Source organism: Plasmodium knowlesi (genome assembly GCF_000006355.2).
Source record: "Plasmodium knowlesi strain H genome assembly, chromosome: 6".
NCBI classification, from domain to species: domain Eukaryota; phylum Apicomplexa; class Aconoidasida; order Haemosporida; family Plasmodiidae; genus Plasmodium; species Plasmodium knowlesi.
In genome coordinates, this window is record NC_011907.2 from 353807 (window position 1) to 369454 (window position 15648).

The 15648-nt window shown below is 41.1% G+C and overlaps 1 protein-coding gene across 1 annotated transcript; it reads right to left on the minus strand.

Annotated features, from left to right (window-relative positions):
- Positions 1–9: 9 nt before the first annotated feature.
- PKNH_0607600 (dynein heavy chain, putative) lies at positions 10–15423 on the minus strand (the record flags this gene model as incomplete). Its single annotated transcript, XM_002261712.1, has 1 exon — positions 10–15423. The coding sequence occupies one exon, from the start codon at positions 15421–15423 to the stop codon at positions 10–12; it is 15414 nt and encodes a 5137-aa protein (XP_002261748.1).
- Between the last annotated feature and the right edge of the window lie 225 nt (positions 15424–15648).

Genomic DNA, 15648 nt, shown 5'->3' on the forward strand with positions numbered 1-15648 from the left:
CGCCCCTCTTCAATCATCAGCGATATCCAGTATGAGCGCAACGCCCGCGAGCACCCACTTCTCTTGATTCTCCTTCGTCTTGAGCTTAATGTTGGTAACATAGGTGGGCCCCCTCGAGACGGTTTTATAAACGGGGCACTCGTATACATCCGTTTCCACTTTACCCATGCTGACGACCGGCTTGCAGTGAATGACAGGCATGAGGAAATACTTCTGTTTGGAGCTGGAATCACACAGGGTGTTCTTCTCAATGTCGTAGTTGGCGCCATCGAGGTAGAGTCCATAGATGTAAGCGCCCTCCTTAGGATAGGAGTGGATATTATTCAAAGACTTATTGGTAACCTCAATTTGCATAATAATTTTATCCAATTCGCATTTCTCATTTCTAGAGAGGATTTGCTTAATTGCACTGAAGAAGCTATTGGGGTTGAACAAAAGTGAGACGTTAAAAACTTTGGGAGTCACCAAGGGGTCGTTGAACCAATCGGAGAGGAAACTGATCCGTTCCTTTAGGTTGACAATCCACGAACACAAATTCCTGTTACTGGAGTAGGAGTTATTCTTCCATAAGTCTGGTAGCTGGTCTTTGTACAAAGAACCCATCAATGATTCCATTTTTGTGTTCATATTAATTTCCCCTTTAATGGCTAAATGTAGCTCCTTTAAGGAGTCTCTCATTATACTCGTAAGTGAATTCATTAACGTACATTCTTGGAAGAGGAAGTACTGCAGAGGAGTGATCTGGTCATCTGGAATGGACTTGACCAATTCATCCACATTAAAATGGACGTTTTCTATTTCATTTAATATGTCTGATAGGATGTTGGCAGTGCGCACCTCCAAAGTTTCTCCAGTGGTCAGTTCCTCCACGAAGGTAGAACTCTCCTGCAACTTTAACTTAAAAATATTTGTCAAGAGTTTGATACTTTCATTTGTCCTAAAGTTCATTTCTGCATGTTGGTTCAGGCCATACAGAATGGAAGACTCCGCGACAATCTGCGTGTCGATGTATTTTAAAATTTTATCGTATGCATAATTACTAGGACTAAACAATTGTACATTTTTAGAAAAAGGGATCAGTTGCATCCCCTCTAGGGACTGTTCCTTCATATAATAATTCAGATAAGTTTTGCACACCAACATGTCCTTATCATTAACGATATGCCCACCGTACATTATTTCTCCAAAAATATACTTTAAGTCATTCCAAGGCACCTTTATAGAATTCTGGTTGTCTAAGTAATTGAAAAGAACCTTGGCACTATCTCGAAGATCACTTAAGCTGAATGGGTATTTTATGTTAAACCCTTGAGCACCAAATTTGGATCTCTCTACAATTATTGAATGGAAATAACAGAGGGAAAATAAAATATTTTTTGTCCGCAGGTCCTTCTCTTCGTAGTCATCTAAGGAGAAGAAGGTGAAGGCTCTCTTCAGATTTTCTTTAAAACCTGTTGGAGCTTCGTTTGTTAATTTTATCGACCTCTCTAAGATACTTATGGGGATATTTTTTGTAACCTCGGCTGTCAGGAACAGGCGAAAATTTGGGTGCGAACCCTCCGCAGCGTATTTATCAATCACATTTTCCAAAACTAAATTGAACTTTGCCATTAGATGGATGTTCTCCAGAACTATCCAGTGACCTTCCTTATGAGCTAGCTCCAGTTTGAACAATGCAATCGTCTCCTGCCCTTGTCCCAAAGATACTATGTGCAAATTACTGTTGAGAAAAAACTTATTTCTCTTCCCTAGCTGTTCCACATATTTGATAAAGTCTGACCCAGGGGTTAGAATAAATAGAATAGGCGTGGAGTTTATCATAAAATTGTAGGATGATTCTAGTGTGTCCACAAACGAGTTCTTCCTCTCCATGATCTCTTCACTGTTCGGCAACACATTTCGAATGTACTTCTCCAACGTTACTGTCACCCTGTCCGGTCTCAACGATCTTATAATAAGCAATTTTTTAAAAGAGTTATTACTTAGTTTTTTCCATTCCAGGGGGAGGGCACATATCTCTGGCTGTATTTCCGAACACCACTGCTTGAACTTGTGCTGAGCATCTATGTGTATATTATTGGTTAAGCTTTCAAACTCCTTGAATTTTGATAGCATGCATACATTCTTCCAGCAGTCATCAGCTAGCCATTCTTTTAACGGGTTCTGAATCGTTTCTTTCATTCGGGGCGGCTTCAAAAAAAAGTTCAAATAATCCATGTTGAAATCTTTGTCATGAATTTTTTTCTTTTCCAATAATTTGAAGACAAATATACAATTGAATAACAGCTTGTCCTCTTCCAGCAACCCTCGGGTTATCCATGAGTATATCGTTTTCCTGAATGAAATGATTAGCTCGTTCATGTGCTCATCACACAGGTCATTCTGTTCTTCTCCTTTTCGGATTGCTTCTTCCGCCTCGTCTTCCTCCGCTCCCCCTTCCCGTTCGGCGCTTTCGCGGAAATACCCCCTAGAGTCGCCCAGAGTGCTAGCCCTTTCGCCCACCTGGCCCAGCTCATCCTCCCCCGCGCTGCCTAAACCACTGCCTATTCCACTTCCTACTGCACTTCCCATGCCACTACCTATTCTTCTTCCCACTCCCACCCCCGCGTGGACAGCCTCAATCGACTTGAGCAACAAACTGATAAAAGAGTCCAGTGAGTACTGATACATGTAGTTAATGTTGTGCATCAGGATGAGGATAAAATAGACGATAGAAGCTTCGTTCGCAAGGGTCCTGTACAGCTCTCTTGTTTTATTAATCTCATTCTCCGTCGTGATAGAATCGGCCACTTGCTTCTGTATGCTGATGGATGTATCCTTAGTTGTCTTCAAACTGTTAATCAGAGAAATGTTGTCTATAATCGTGGTAGAATCCGCGGCGGACAACTGGTACAGAATTTCGTCCTCCAAGTTGTTCAAAACTATCTTGTATTCATTCCTATTCTTCACAAGTATCTGTTTCTGCTTCTCCAATTCTGGCTTCTCAATATTAACGATGATGGCTAAAATTTGCTCCTCTAATCCTTCACAAGTTACGCTAAAATTTATCAGCGTACATTGGCTGTTCACTTCTGGCTTGAAGTGTGGATTACTTAACTTCGTTTGTAGAATGAGGTTGAAAAAGGGGGCCGCCTTTCTTAAGCTTCCTTTAGAAAGAGCTTTACTCATACTTTGCGAATTGGACATTTTTTCGTAATTCTTTTCATCGTCCTGCTTTTCCCTTGGGGTTGTCATCATCGACATTTCCTCAGTTGGGCTATCTCCACCCCGCCTGCTGCTAGCGCCATGCAGTTGTCTACCGTTCTGCCTGCTTTGCCTGTCCCCTCTTCTGGGGGTTGACTTACTGGGTAGGTGTTCCTCTTCTTCATCACCGTCCTGATCCGATTCATCCTCATCATTACCATCGTCATTCCCTACCTCACCATCGTCGTGGAAACTACTACCTGAGATGTGCTCTCCACGCCCAGACGTGGTGCCACTCTCATAGAAAGACTTAATCTTCGAAACTCTGCTGATCGCATTGGGGTAGTTAAACTGCATCTCCTCATTGTCAATTTTGACGAAGGTGTCATTTCCCCTCTTTATGAATTCCCTATTGAGGAGCCCATCAATAATGTTATCAATTTCCTCAGTGACATTTTCTATAATGAGATACCCACCTCTTAAGATAACATTTTTAACCTTTGCAATAAAATGATCACTGTTAAATTGCAGACATGTGATGTTATTTCCTCCTTTGGCTTTTAGCCACTTGAGTCCTTGTAACTGTGGGTCGATAAGTAGAGGCCACCGATAGCAAGTGCTTACAATGAGAGCATTCTCTATGCTTATTCTATCCTCAGGAAGTTTTTCATTTTTCCAGGTAGCTATTTGTATATCCTGCACCATGATGTCAATTGGGGAGGTAATTTCGCTGATGAGGATGTTGCTCTTCTTGATTTGTTCAAGCCATAGGTTCTTCCACAATTTGACTCTGAAGGAACTTGAGAACACACCCAAGTAGGTGATGAAGGAAGACAAAAGGAGACAGTCTCCATAAATGTATTTTTTATTAGAAATAATAATGCCAATTTCATCAGACCATCTACTATACTCATCCGATAGCATATTCACCAAATTTTCCGCTCGATTTAATTTGTCCTTAGATTCATTAAATATTTTAATAATTTTATTTTTCTCTTCATTGACTTCATTCATTTTCGTCCTCAATTTCTCCACACTCTCGGTTAGTTCCTTCACCTTGTTCTCCAGTAGGTTCAGTTTTTCTTCTGCGCTGTTTTTATTGTTTGTGGCTTCTTGCAATTTATCCATCAGTGGCTTCACCTTCTTATACACTTCATTGTATTTGACAATGTTGACTAGCCAAAGTGCCAAGTAGGCACATGCAGATGATTTTGTTTTCATCATTTCGTAGTTGAAGAATTTCTTCTCAATAAATGGAGTCAACAAATGGACCGTTTCTTCTTCCATATTTTCTGCATCGAACTTCTGTAACTTTGACAAAAACTGACTTGGATTATTCATAATTTTTTGAGCAAATTTCCAAGAATAATTTTTTATCTCCTTCAGAGCGATCAGCACAGCGTGTGTAACATCTAGACACTCCTTCGGTGGGTTTTGTAGAGACTTTAACTCCTGAATAGCTGACTTGGTAATACAGTTTACAGCTTCCTTTGCCTTATTCATTATAGGCAAAGCTTCACTCAATTCTTCATCTGCTTTCATCTGTATTTCAATTGCTTCTCGTGTAAAAATTTCCGTTTTTTTTTTCTCCTCATTTACAATTTGCTGCTCTTTATTTGTCACCTCCGTGGCTTCCTTCACTTTTTTTATAATTTCATTCACTTCAATTTTTTTCTCCTCTATATTTTTTATTTTGACTTCGATTTCCTTTTTCAATACCTCTACATTTTCTCTGGTGCTCGTCAGGGCTAGCAATCCCTTGTTTAGTCTTTCCACTGATTTCTCAATTTCGTGGGTCTTCACATGTAGCAGGTTCTTGTAGAAGTATATGTATTCTAGAAAGGTCTTCGGTATGACATAATTGTATCTGTTCTTCTTTTCCAAATAAACTTTGTTCATTTCATTTGTGCTTGTGTGCACGTAGGCCATGTGCTCGCAGATGCTTTTCTTCAACTCCTCCTCAATTTCCAAATCACTCAAAAATTTGTTCGACACATTTACAAGTGCTTCATACGGCCACGGTAAAAAGTACACGAAGGAGAAGTTCGATAGGAATGAAGGGAATTTGATCAAACGGTCTCTATATAAGCTACTAATAGGAGAGTGGGTCACTGCCACTTTGAAGTTCCTTTTTATTTTACTTATGTAATAATTAAATACGTCTTCATTACTCTCCCCGATATTTAGGTACTTTATCTGGTTGCGAATAGAGGAGAAGATACCCAAGTATTCATCCTTCGTGAACAGATCATTACACAAACCGGTGGAGGTCAAGTCGTTTATGTACGGCAGGAAAGAGTCCAGGATATTTTGCTCCTTCAGCAGAAGCACGTGTACATTGCCCGGCTTGATGGCGCACTTCAGATGGAATTCCTGCAGATCTGCTTTAAAATTGCTCAAGTCGTAATTGTTGTTCGTCGAAATTTGCAGCAGGTTAAGACCGTTGATAAAGATGCTCAGTTTTACGAGGGATTGCTTGCCAGATCCTCCAAAGCCAATCAGCATGAGGTGAGAAATGTCAAAGTCTAGGATGCGACATATTTTGCATATCTGTACAACTGCGTAGTCGAAGAGGACGAGGGGAAGCTCCACGTGTGAGATGTTGTATTCGGTCAGCTTCTCTTCCAACACCTCCTTCAGAAGGTGGAATTTCTTCACACCCAAATACATTTTGTCTAGACCGTTGCGAACGGAAATGAACGAGGTGAATATGTTCTTGTTCGGGTCGTAAGGCAGGTTAGCAGTGGTAACGTTCACCCCCTGTGATGTGCTCAACCCCTTTGAGGCGTGCACATCCCCGTCGCCGCTAATCGCACCGCCTGCCACGCTAATCCCCCCGTCAGTCACGCTGGTTTCCCCATCGAAGGTGACTCGGTGGCGACCCAAATCCTCCAAACAAAAAGGAAAGTGCTGTTGCAGGAGGCGGTTAAAAATCTGCGTGAAAATTTCAATGTGCTCATTTGACGTCAGCTTGTTCATGTACACATGTTGCATCTCGTGGAAAAAAATCATTAAAAATTTGAAGCTCCCTCCATTGTACAAATCAGGGTTTGTACACTTAATGATGTTATGAAATGCCCCATGAATATCATTCAAGTTGAACATGTAGTGTGGAGCTGAGTTGGACAAATTGAAGGCAATATTCTCTGTAACCTTACTGTACAAATCGTGAGAAAAGGAAATGATGTTGTTAAGTAGACCTTTCACTGTATCATCAAACTTCAGCAAATGTTGCTTCAGTATAACCTTATACACATTATCGAATGTCTTCATACTAATGTCCTCTATGTTGATAATGTGAAACTTATTTTGGATTCTTTTATCGATAAGTTTGTTTGCATTATTATTTACTGTTCCTATGAAGAGAACATCATGGATGAATTTCTTTTCATCCAAATTCTCCCTGTCATATATCAGCTTGTACGTTAACAACTGCCGTAGGAATTCCAAAGTCTGCTGCGTATCACAATTGTCCTTAGCAGTTATGTTCATGTCTTCCAAAAAAAAAATGTGCCTCTTCTGATTGGGGGGCCCATATGTTCTCGTGTTTCTCTTCTCCACATTATTTTCAATTATCTTCTGAAGGACAAATGAGTTTGTGTAGTAGTTTATGCTTATCGTCGTGTGGGTAAATTTTTCAATGTTCATATTAATGTTATTACTTATGCACTTTGTCTTTCCTGTGCCGTTGCTACCATAGACAAGAATTGGTTGGTTTCGGTCTAGTGAATACTTTATCATTTTCTCCGTGCGGATCAGCTCTATTGTGTTGATATACAATTCATCATAATTGTGCGGCAACATGCTTTCGATGTAGTTGTTTTCGCTTTTTCTCTTGTGTTTTGGCTTGCCATGTGCTCCGTCCGCATGATCCACTTCCTCCACATGGTCCGCATCCTCCACTTGATCCGTTCCGTCCTCTTGGTTTATTTCGTCCACTTCGCCCGTTTCCTCCGCTTCGCCTTCCCCCTCTTCTTGCCCAAAGTTCCAGCGCATCTTCTGCAAAAACAAAATGTCGCTGTCCAGGTACTCGCTCAGATGCTTCCATTCATTCTCGTAAATATTGTATGCATAGTTGCAACAGTAGTCGTTGCCCATCTTCACCTTCACATTCGACTTGACATTGTTATTCAGTGCATTCCTTGCGTTCATAAGTTTGTCCTCCACGATTAAGTTGTTCAAAACCCACATGTACGAATTCATGAAAAAGCTGTTGTAGTAATCCTTCAGAATTTCATAATTATAGTTAATTTTGTTTACCACATTTTTTTCGTCTTCGTTGTTCGTTGTGTCATTCGTCATGGGGTGGACATCTTCCGGCTTGGCACTTCCCAAGCTGACCTCTTCCCCTACCGCTGCGTTGGAGGGAGACTCCTTCCCTTCCTCCATCGCGTCGTCCTCCCCCTGATGGTTTTCAATTCTCCGTATCACCTCGCTAATGTACTTGTCATATTTAACGAGAAAGTAGTCGATGTAATTGCAAATGGACTTTACAATGTCCAGGTTGGACAACTCGAAGGCGAACTTGCACTGCTTCCTCAGCATGTCGATATTCTGTGCATAGAATATGTTGAAGAGGTAGTAAAACTCCGTCTTGGCTACATTATTTTTTAGGAGGTTAATCCACGAGCTTATATACAACTTATAACTTATATCTCCTCTGTTTATATACAGGACCCCCCCTCTACTAACGGTCGCGGGAGAAGCATACTTCATGTTCGTAATTTCAAAGAACAGGTGCATCTCCTTGGTGAAGGGTATACGTTCATTGCTCACCAGAGTCAGTACCTTGTTGTCATCCATCACGGTGTTCATGCTTTCTATCCACTCTGCATCGATATTCCCGTCCAACAGTAGAACCTTATGTTTGACGCTCTCACTGTATGGGGATATGTTCCTTGACATCTTCCTCATTATGGAGGACAGAGCACCGTCTACCCATTCGTTGTTTTTGTTTAAGTAGCCATACAATTCGTAAGACTCTATCGACTTGGGGTTGATAACTTCATGCAAACATTTCTCGTTCATTATGTTCAGAGTATTTATCAATATTTGAATAACGCTGGATTTCCCACATCCGTCTTCTCCTAAGATGAAAACGCAGTGACGCACGTCCATCAGGTCCTTGAGCTGCTTTACCTTTAGGATGAAGTTGTCATCTATTTGGAGGTTGGCTTCCAAGAGGCTCATTCGTATGGCCTCGTCAAAGCTCACAACGCGCTGTTCCTCTCCCTCCGGAGGGGATGTCACTACATGGTGGGACGACGCCATTTCCTGTGGAGATGTCACCGATGAAGGACCCATCAGTAGGGCTTCCCCAGGGTGGGAAGAATCTGTCTCTTCGACGCCAACCTCCTCCTTGAAGAACTTATCCCCACAGTCCACATTTGGAAAGAGGTCATTGACAAGCCCCAGAAAAATGGGAATGTCCTCATGTGTTATTTTAGGTATGTTGAAATCCTTGAGAGCCTTCATCAAGATAACTTCCTCATCATAATTGCTGTAGTTCCTTTTTAAATTACCAGCCTGAATGAGGACCACCTTAACAGCACGCAGTCCCCAATCGTAGTGAATATTCTTCCTAAGTAGTTCCTTGCACAGCTGATACAGCTCCACAAATTTGTACGACAATTTATTTGCCTTAATAAATCCAAAAGACATTAACATATTTTCGCATATAAATTTGATGTCAGGCACAATCATGGAACAAGACCTAAACAAATTTTTTAAATTTTCGGGTAACTCTGTTCTCCCTGCATATCCTGGATTCATGGTAATGAAGAAACCACAAGTCTTCTTCAAGACAATTTCATCATCGATAAAATGGAACACAGTTTTTTTCTCTTTAATTGCATCAAAGATACACTTAATCTGTGTGCTAACCACTGATAAGACTTCTATACTAATCCGGTTGAACTCGTCGAAACATCCCCATGCACCTGTCTGAGATAGTCCAATGCAAATCTGCGACATGTTAAAATAATTCATTTGATTGCTACAGTTGAAAATAAATATAGCTATTCCTATAGCTTTCGACAGATCCTTAGTAGTTTCTGTTTTTCCCGTTCCTGCTGGGCCTGCGGGGGCTCCTCCAAGGATCAAATTCAGTGCCTGCGTCAGGGTGATGTAGCACTTGTCTGTCAACGGAGTGATAACCAACTTTCCTGAATTTCCAATGTATTCATACAGATACTTCGTCTTAAAATCACACAACTTTATTTCACACGTGTAGTTGTTTGCCTTCTTATCATAAACCCAGTAGTACTTTAACTGTGCTTGCCAATCGAAGGAAGTGCCATCGGAAATTTTTTTCTTTATAAAAGAAATAATAACATCCCTCGTGTGTACGTCCAGAATGATGAGGGAGAGCAGCTTTGTCCTGATGTTGCAATCCTGTGTCCTCTCCACTAACTTTATTAACTTGTTTATTCTCTCGATGAGTATCTTCTTGTATTCAACGAAGGCAGACTCGTTTCCATTTTCCAACTCGTCGAAGCATTTGTTTATTTCGTCCGTCACAACTATTTGGTTGCATGTGCATACCACTTGGCTGATAAAGTTCGTGATCATGGTCTCGTCTCTGTTCTGTTCGTCCAAATTTTCGGAGCAGATCTTTGCCTTCTCCAGGATGCTCCTGATCGTTACCTTCAGGTGCGTCTCCAGGTCCTTCAGGTAATTCTCCACGTTCCCCTTCAGCGCCAGCTCCGTGGGGAACTGCAAATGTTCGTTTTCGATGCTGTACACACCTTTCGCGGTGAACTCCATCGTAGCAGGGGGAATGGCACCATGCATGCGATCCCCACCATCATGTTGGATCTTCTCTTCGAGCATCTCTTCCCCAACTGCTTCTACTACGTCCTCTGGAATGGTTTCCCTTTTTTCTACTCCCCCCGGTACACCCCCAAATTCAATCGTCTTAATCGCGTTGAACACGTCGTTCACGTAGGGAAGGATCTTCATGGGATTCTTTCCATTGCTCAGAATATCCAAAAGAGCAATGTTGGACAAAAAGTAAAAACGAGGAAATGCCTTCTTCTTCTGATCCAAGTAATCATTAAGAGCCTTTTCACATAACTCGATGTTTTTAAAAAATTTTCTCAACACATAAAATAAATCCTCGTTCAGGCAAATTTGTAACACGTTTTTATGCTCATAAGCATTTAAGATGATTTCCTTGTACTCATGTTCGATGTTGAAAAACATCCTACTTTCTTGTGGGAGCTGCGAATGAATATCTTCTGAGTTCAGATATATCGGTTGTAGCCTCTCAAATTTGTTAAGGAATTTTCTCCATATATTAATCACCTCATCAATTCTTTTCAAATTTTCCTGTGTCTTTAAAATGGTCTCCTGGATAAACAAAATGTATTTCTTCTGATTTATGAAAAAGAGAATCTCAGATGTATGCACGTCCACAATTTCGAGAATCGTGTCCATGTTGGTTATTTGAATGTATGAGTTTTTGTTGAGGAATTCAAAGTTCATTTTTTTCCAGATTTGGCTTATTTCTCTGATTTTGTTCTCAATTTTTTTTTCCTTTTTGGCTTGCTCCATCACGTCATGCACGGCGTCCACGTGTTTGTACAACTTCAGGTCAAAGAATCCCTGCAGCGTCAGCTCCTTGTACTTTATCTGCAGGTGTTTCTTCGGAGCGCTCTCCACCATGTTATCACTCTCCGCAACGTTACCATTATCCACCACGTGAGCATCCTCTACGCTCACCGACAAGTTCATGATAATATTCCAGTGACGATCGAAAATGCAGTCGTTATTCAAATCTACTAGAAGCGGAAGAATGGAAGAAAACTTCTTCAGTTCCTTCATGATGTGTTCATACACTGGCAGGCTCTTCAGCTCGGACAAGTTCTTTCTCAAGTACTGTGAAACAAAATCTATTAGATATATATTTCCATTCACGTCGATGTCTGTCCAAAGCTTTTTCTTTTCCTCCTCCATGAAAAACACAATGCTGTTAATAACGTCCCACAGATTTTTCAGCTCCTTCAACTTGTTGTCCAATTCGCTCAGCTCGTCAAACACTGTGATGTCAAGCTCAAACAGAATCTCCAACTCGTTGTGATATTTTTGCTTGTCTCTATACACTTGGTAACTTTTCCTGTACTCATTAATTTTTTCATAAGGGTTACCCTGCATGTCCTTAGGTGCATTAGGCATGTTTTGCAAGATGTCACTTTTTAGTTTCTTCAACTCATCCTTAAATAGCTTGATTTCCACTTTGATGTTTTTAATTTCCTCGTTTTTATACTTAATAATTTTCTCCTTTATTTCGTTGTACTGTATCTCTACTCGCTCCTTGTTCCGCTCGATTTCCTCCAACACTTCGTTGTGCTTTACTATTATGCCCAGATCTCTCAGGGTCTCCATTATTTCTCTTGTTTTCTGGAAAATCAGGGGGATTATTTTCCTGCTCAGCTTCACACTGCGCAAATTTCTCATCAGGTTGTAGAAGGCATCCTTCTTGCTCTTCGCCAGGGGGGTTTCGCTGGTCATGGCATTCGTCACGGCATTGGTCACGGCATTGGGCGCGGCATTGGGCGCGGCGCTGGGTGTAATACAGTCCATGGACACCGACAAACTGTCTTCATAAACCACCCCCCCACCCAACTCAGACAACACATCTGCAGAAGTTTCTACACCGCTCAACTGTGCCATCCCGCTTCCGCGCGATGCCCCCTTCTTGCCTGGGTCGAAGAACTCGCTCACACCCGAGTCCCTCAAGTTGCCCAGAACACCCTCGTAAAAGGCGCTCACGGCGTAAATCACATCCCGCACAAACATCTGTAGATATTCACTATACATGGAAATTTCCTTCTGCGAAAAGCTTATCAACTTCTCCACAAAATTGTCTGAGTGAAATGCCACAAAGTTGATGACTTCATAACTACGCAAGTGGTGGAAGCTACTCAACTCGTTCTTCAAAGACAAAATAAGATTCTTATAAGCCAACACGTTTGGAAACAAGTGAGTAACGTTAATGTTTATCAATTTTAATGTGTCTCGGAAGTTATTGTTGAATTCAAAGTAGCTAGGAAATAGGGATACTTCATTTTGAACCTTAAACTGGAGGAACTCTTTCTTGATGTCCTTCTTGCAAATGTGTTCATACTTTTTTAGACTTTCTAAGTATGCATAACACTTATCAATGGTGGCCTGGAAATATTTCTCAATCCAATTCTTGTTCCTATTAATTTTTAAGCTGAGGAGAATTTCATTCACGTAGTCTCCACTCTTTGTATCAATCCTTTTAATACCTGAACAGAGATTCATAAAGTCGTCCACCCATTTGTAGAAGATACTTGTTATGCTGTTTGTCTTCTTGCATCTTAACTTTAAGTCCAGATTCAGTTTATGATCCACAAAGTTTATCTTGATGGTGAATAGTGGTTCATTTTCTCTTTCCGAATTTCTCATGATATTCTTCAAATTTGAAAACAAATAATTAACCAACTCGATGACCCTATCTGTAACTATACTGTTTACGAACTTTACGTAATTTTTCCACATGGGGTTATTCTTCTTCATCTTTAGAAGATCAAAGGACTGCTTCATGCTCATGTGAATGCTCTTAAAATCGTCTAGTAGTTTCCCCTTCAGCAATGCCATGTTGTTCTTATAGCTGTTCAGGTAGTTGTAAATATCTTCATGCTTCTTCCTCCTCTCTAGGATTGTTTTTCTCGTCCAACTTTTCGTAACACTTAGGACAGAAATCAAGTTGCTATGCACAGAGGAGATGTTACTGAATATTTCCGTCATGTCTCTGTCTACCATTTTTATGTACTCGAAAATTTCTTCCTGCGTCCACCTGAGATCAGTCACCCCTCTCAGTAGCGTGTTTTTCACACTGCCTAGTTTCTCATGAAAGAGATCCTTCTGTACACCCAATGTTTTACTCACAATGTCGTTGTACTTTTTCGTAATGCTATTCAGCGTATGGATGAACTCCTTAAATCGGTTCGTGCTGTTGTATATTTTGAGACATTCCTCATTCACGGTCAGATTGTTCAGGTAAAGATTTTTTACGTTGCTTATGAAGAGGAAAATATGCGGATGGAAATTTACGTAGAATAACTCTCCCTTTTGCTTAAATATAGGTTCGTTCAAAAAGGTGTTCACCACGTCTATAGTTTCTGTCAGCCATTCCTTGCTCACGTTCCCTATGTATTGGCTGATCTTTGCACTAATGCTTCGATATAGCGCGTTCATTTCTTCCGTCTTTTCATCCTTAAAATTGAGCACCTTCACAATTTTGCGCAACGGGAAATACTGCTGTTCGATTCGCTTCAGCAGAGACGTGAAAAGATTTACCACTTCGCAGAACAGGGGCGCGTTCTGGTCGATATGCAGGTGGCTCAGCTGCTCCTTCGGCACTTCCGCCGTGCGAGTAGTGCTTCCACTACCAACATCAACCCCAACTTCAGCTGCATTTGCACCATCACCCATAACATTGCCGATGGACCCTGTCTTACCCGGGGCCTGCTCCAGGAAAAGGCTCCTATTATGCGCCACGATGGTCATATTCTTGATGAACAAGTTGTCTACCAAAATAAACTCCCTCTTCAAATCTTCGCAGAGCAGAGAGGCGTGACGAACGAGCTCTACCTCGATGACTCGCAAGTCCCGCAAAATTAAAAAAGAATTTAGCAGTTTGATGTTCTTCTTCAAGTCCTTGTCAAAGGAGTGAACAAAAACGCAGATGAGTCGCTTGTTCAATTCCTTCACCTTGTCCTCAAATTGGTTATACTTGTTTATAAAAATAGTTTCTTCTTCATTCATGATTTCGTGATTAATGTCTAGGAAGGTCTCATTGATAGAGTTGAATTCGCGTAAAATGGTGTGTACCTCGTCCGTTAGCTTCTTCCCCTTCTCACCGGGAATTTCTATTTTTTCCAACTTCATGTACGTTTGGTAAATTTTTAGGTATTCGATTAGGAGTCTTAGTTTGTAGATGTAGAGACTAATGGACGGAAAGTAGGCACACTCCTGCTCAGTTTCGTCATTCTGTGCATCCCTCGCTGGAGTGCTTCTCCCGCAGGATTCACTCAAGGAACGGAGCTTGGCATTTTTCTCTCGGTACATCCTGAACAGGTACAAAAAGTTCAGAAGAAAATTCAAAGTTCCATACAACTTGCTCTTCAGTACGTCTACACAGTTGTAAATGGAGTTGATAATTTCTGGCGTGTTCATATTTCTCTTGCAAGAATTTATAAGCACCCTGGAAAGAAAATCAAACACAAACTTGCAGTTCTTAATTAAATACTCCGACCGGTCCAGTGACAAAGACAAAGCATGCACAATCGGAGCGACGAACACATTTTTATTCTCAATTTCTTCTCTGCTACTTTCCAATTTTTGCAAAAAGTGAATAACCGGCTTCAGATGTGTATATAAATCGAAGACTTCCAGTTTGAGATCCACAATTTCTCTCCTAATGTTTTCGATAATATTCTTGTAGCTGGAGTTTTTCTTCCTTTCCAAAATGGTGTGTACAATCTGCTTGAATTTCTCCTTCTCTATTTCGCCATACAAAAAGTTGATATCTTCATTTTTATGTTTCAAACAACTCAGAAAATCTTGGCAACTTTCGTACTTATTCTTCTTGTAGTTTACAAAATTTCGTAAAATTACGTGGTAGCATTTGATGAAGTGTATTAGGTACTCTTCCACGTGATTGATGTCGTCCTCCTCTTCCTCCTTCTCTCCAGATGGCAAGAGTGGCAAAGTCAATTTCTCCTGTAATTCTCCATAGATAATCCTCAAGTTGAGCAAAAAATTGTTAAACTTCTTTTTCATTTCCTTCAACAGAGAGGAAGAATTGATTTCGTCATTTTTGTTCATAAAATTGGAAAAAAAAATTTCCAAAAATTTCCTCGTTACATTTTCTGCATCATTGTTCATTTCGAGGAAGAGTGGCTTCTTACATTGTGTCGTTTTGTAAATGATTAAATATTTTTCATTTTTTTTCTTTTTCTGTAAGTCTAGGATGGATGCGTAAAATTTTATGGTGTCCTTTTCGTTAAATACAAATAGACAGTCCTCTTCGCTTTGCGTAAACTCGTTCAGAAGCTTCACTGCGTTTTCGTCAGCCCGGATGCTGCTGAGAACTCCTTCCTGCAGCCCACCCCCCTCGGGGCTGAAAAAGGCGACTGCGCTTAGCAACACTTCCTCCGCCTCTTCGCTCGGCGCGAAGTCGCCGCCGTTCTGCTCCTCCTCCTTGTTCATGGGGGGTAGCGGCGATGTTGTAGCTTACTACCGCGTGTAGTATTGCGTATTACCTCGTGTGTGATCAATAGGCACAACTAACCAATCGCAGCTAAACAGGGCGATGTGGCGCCTCGAAACTGCGCTGTGTGACCGTGCCACCTCCTTTCACTGCTCATTTTTGGAGACCGTCCCCCGGAGGAGAGGACCGCACAAACGGGCACGTTCGTCAACCTGCGAGCAGTG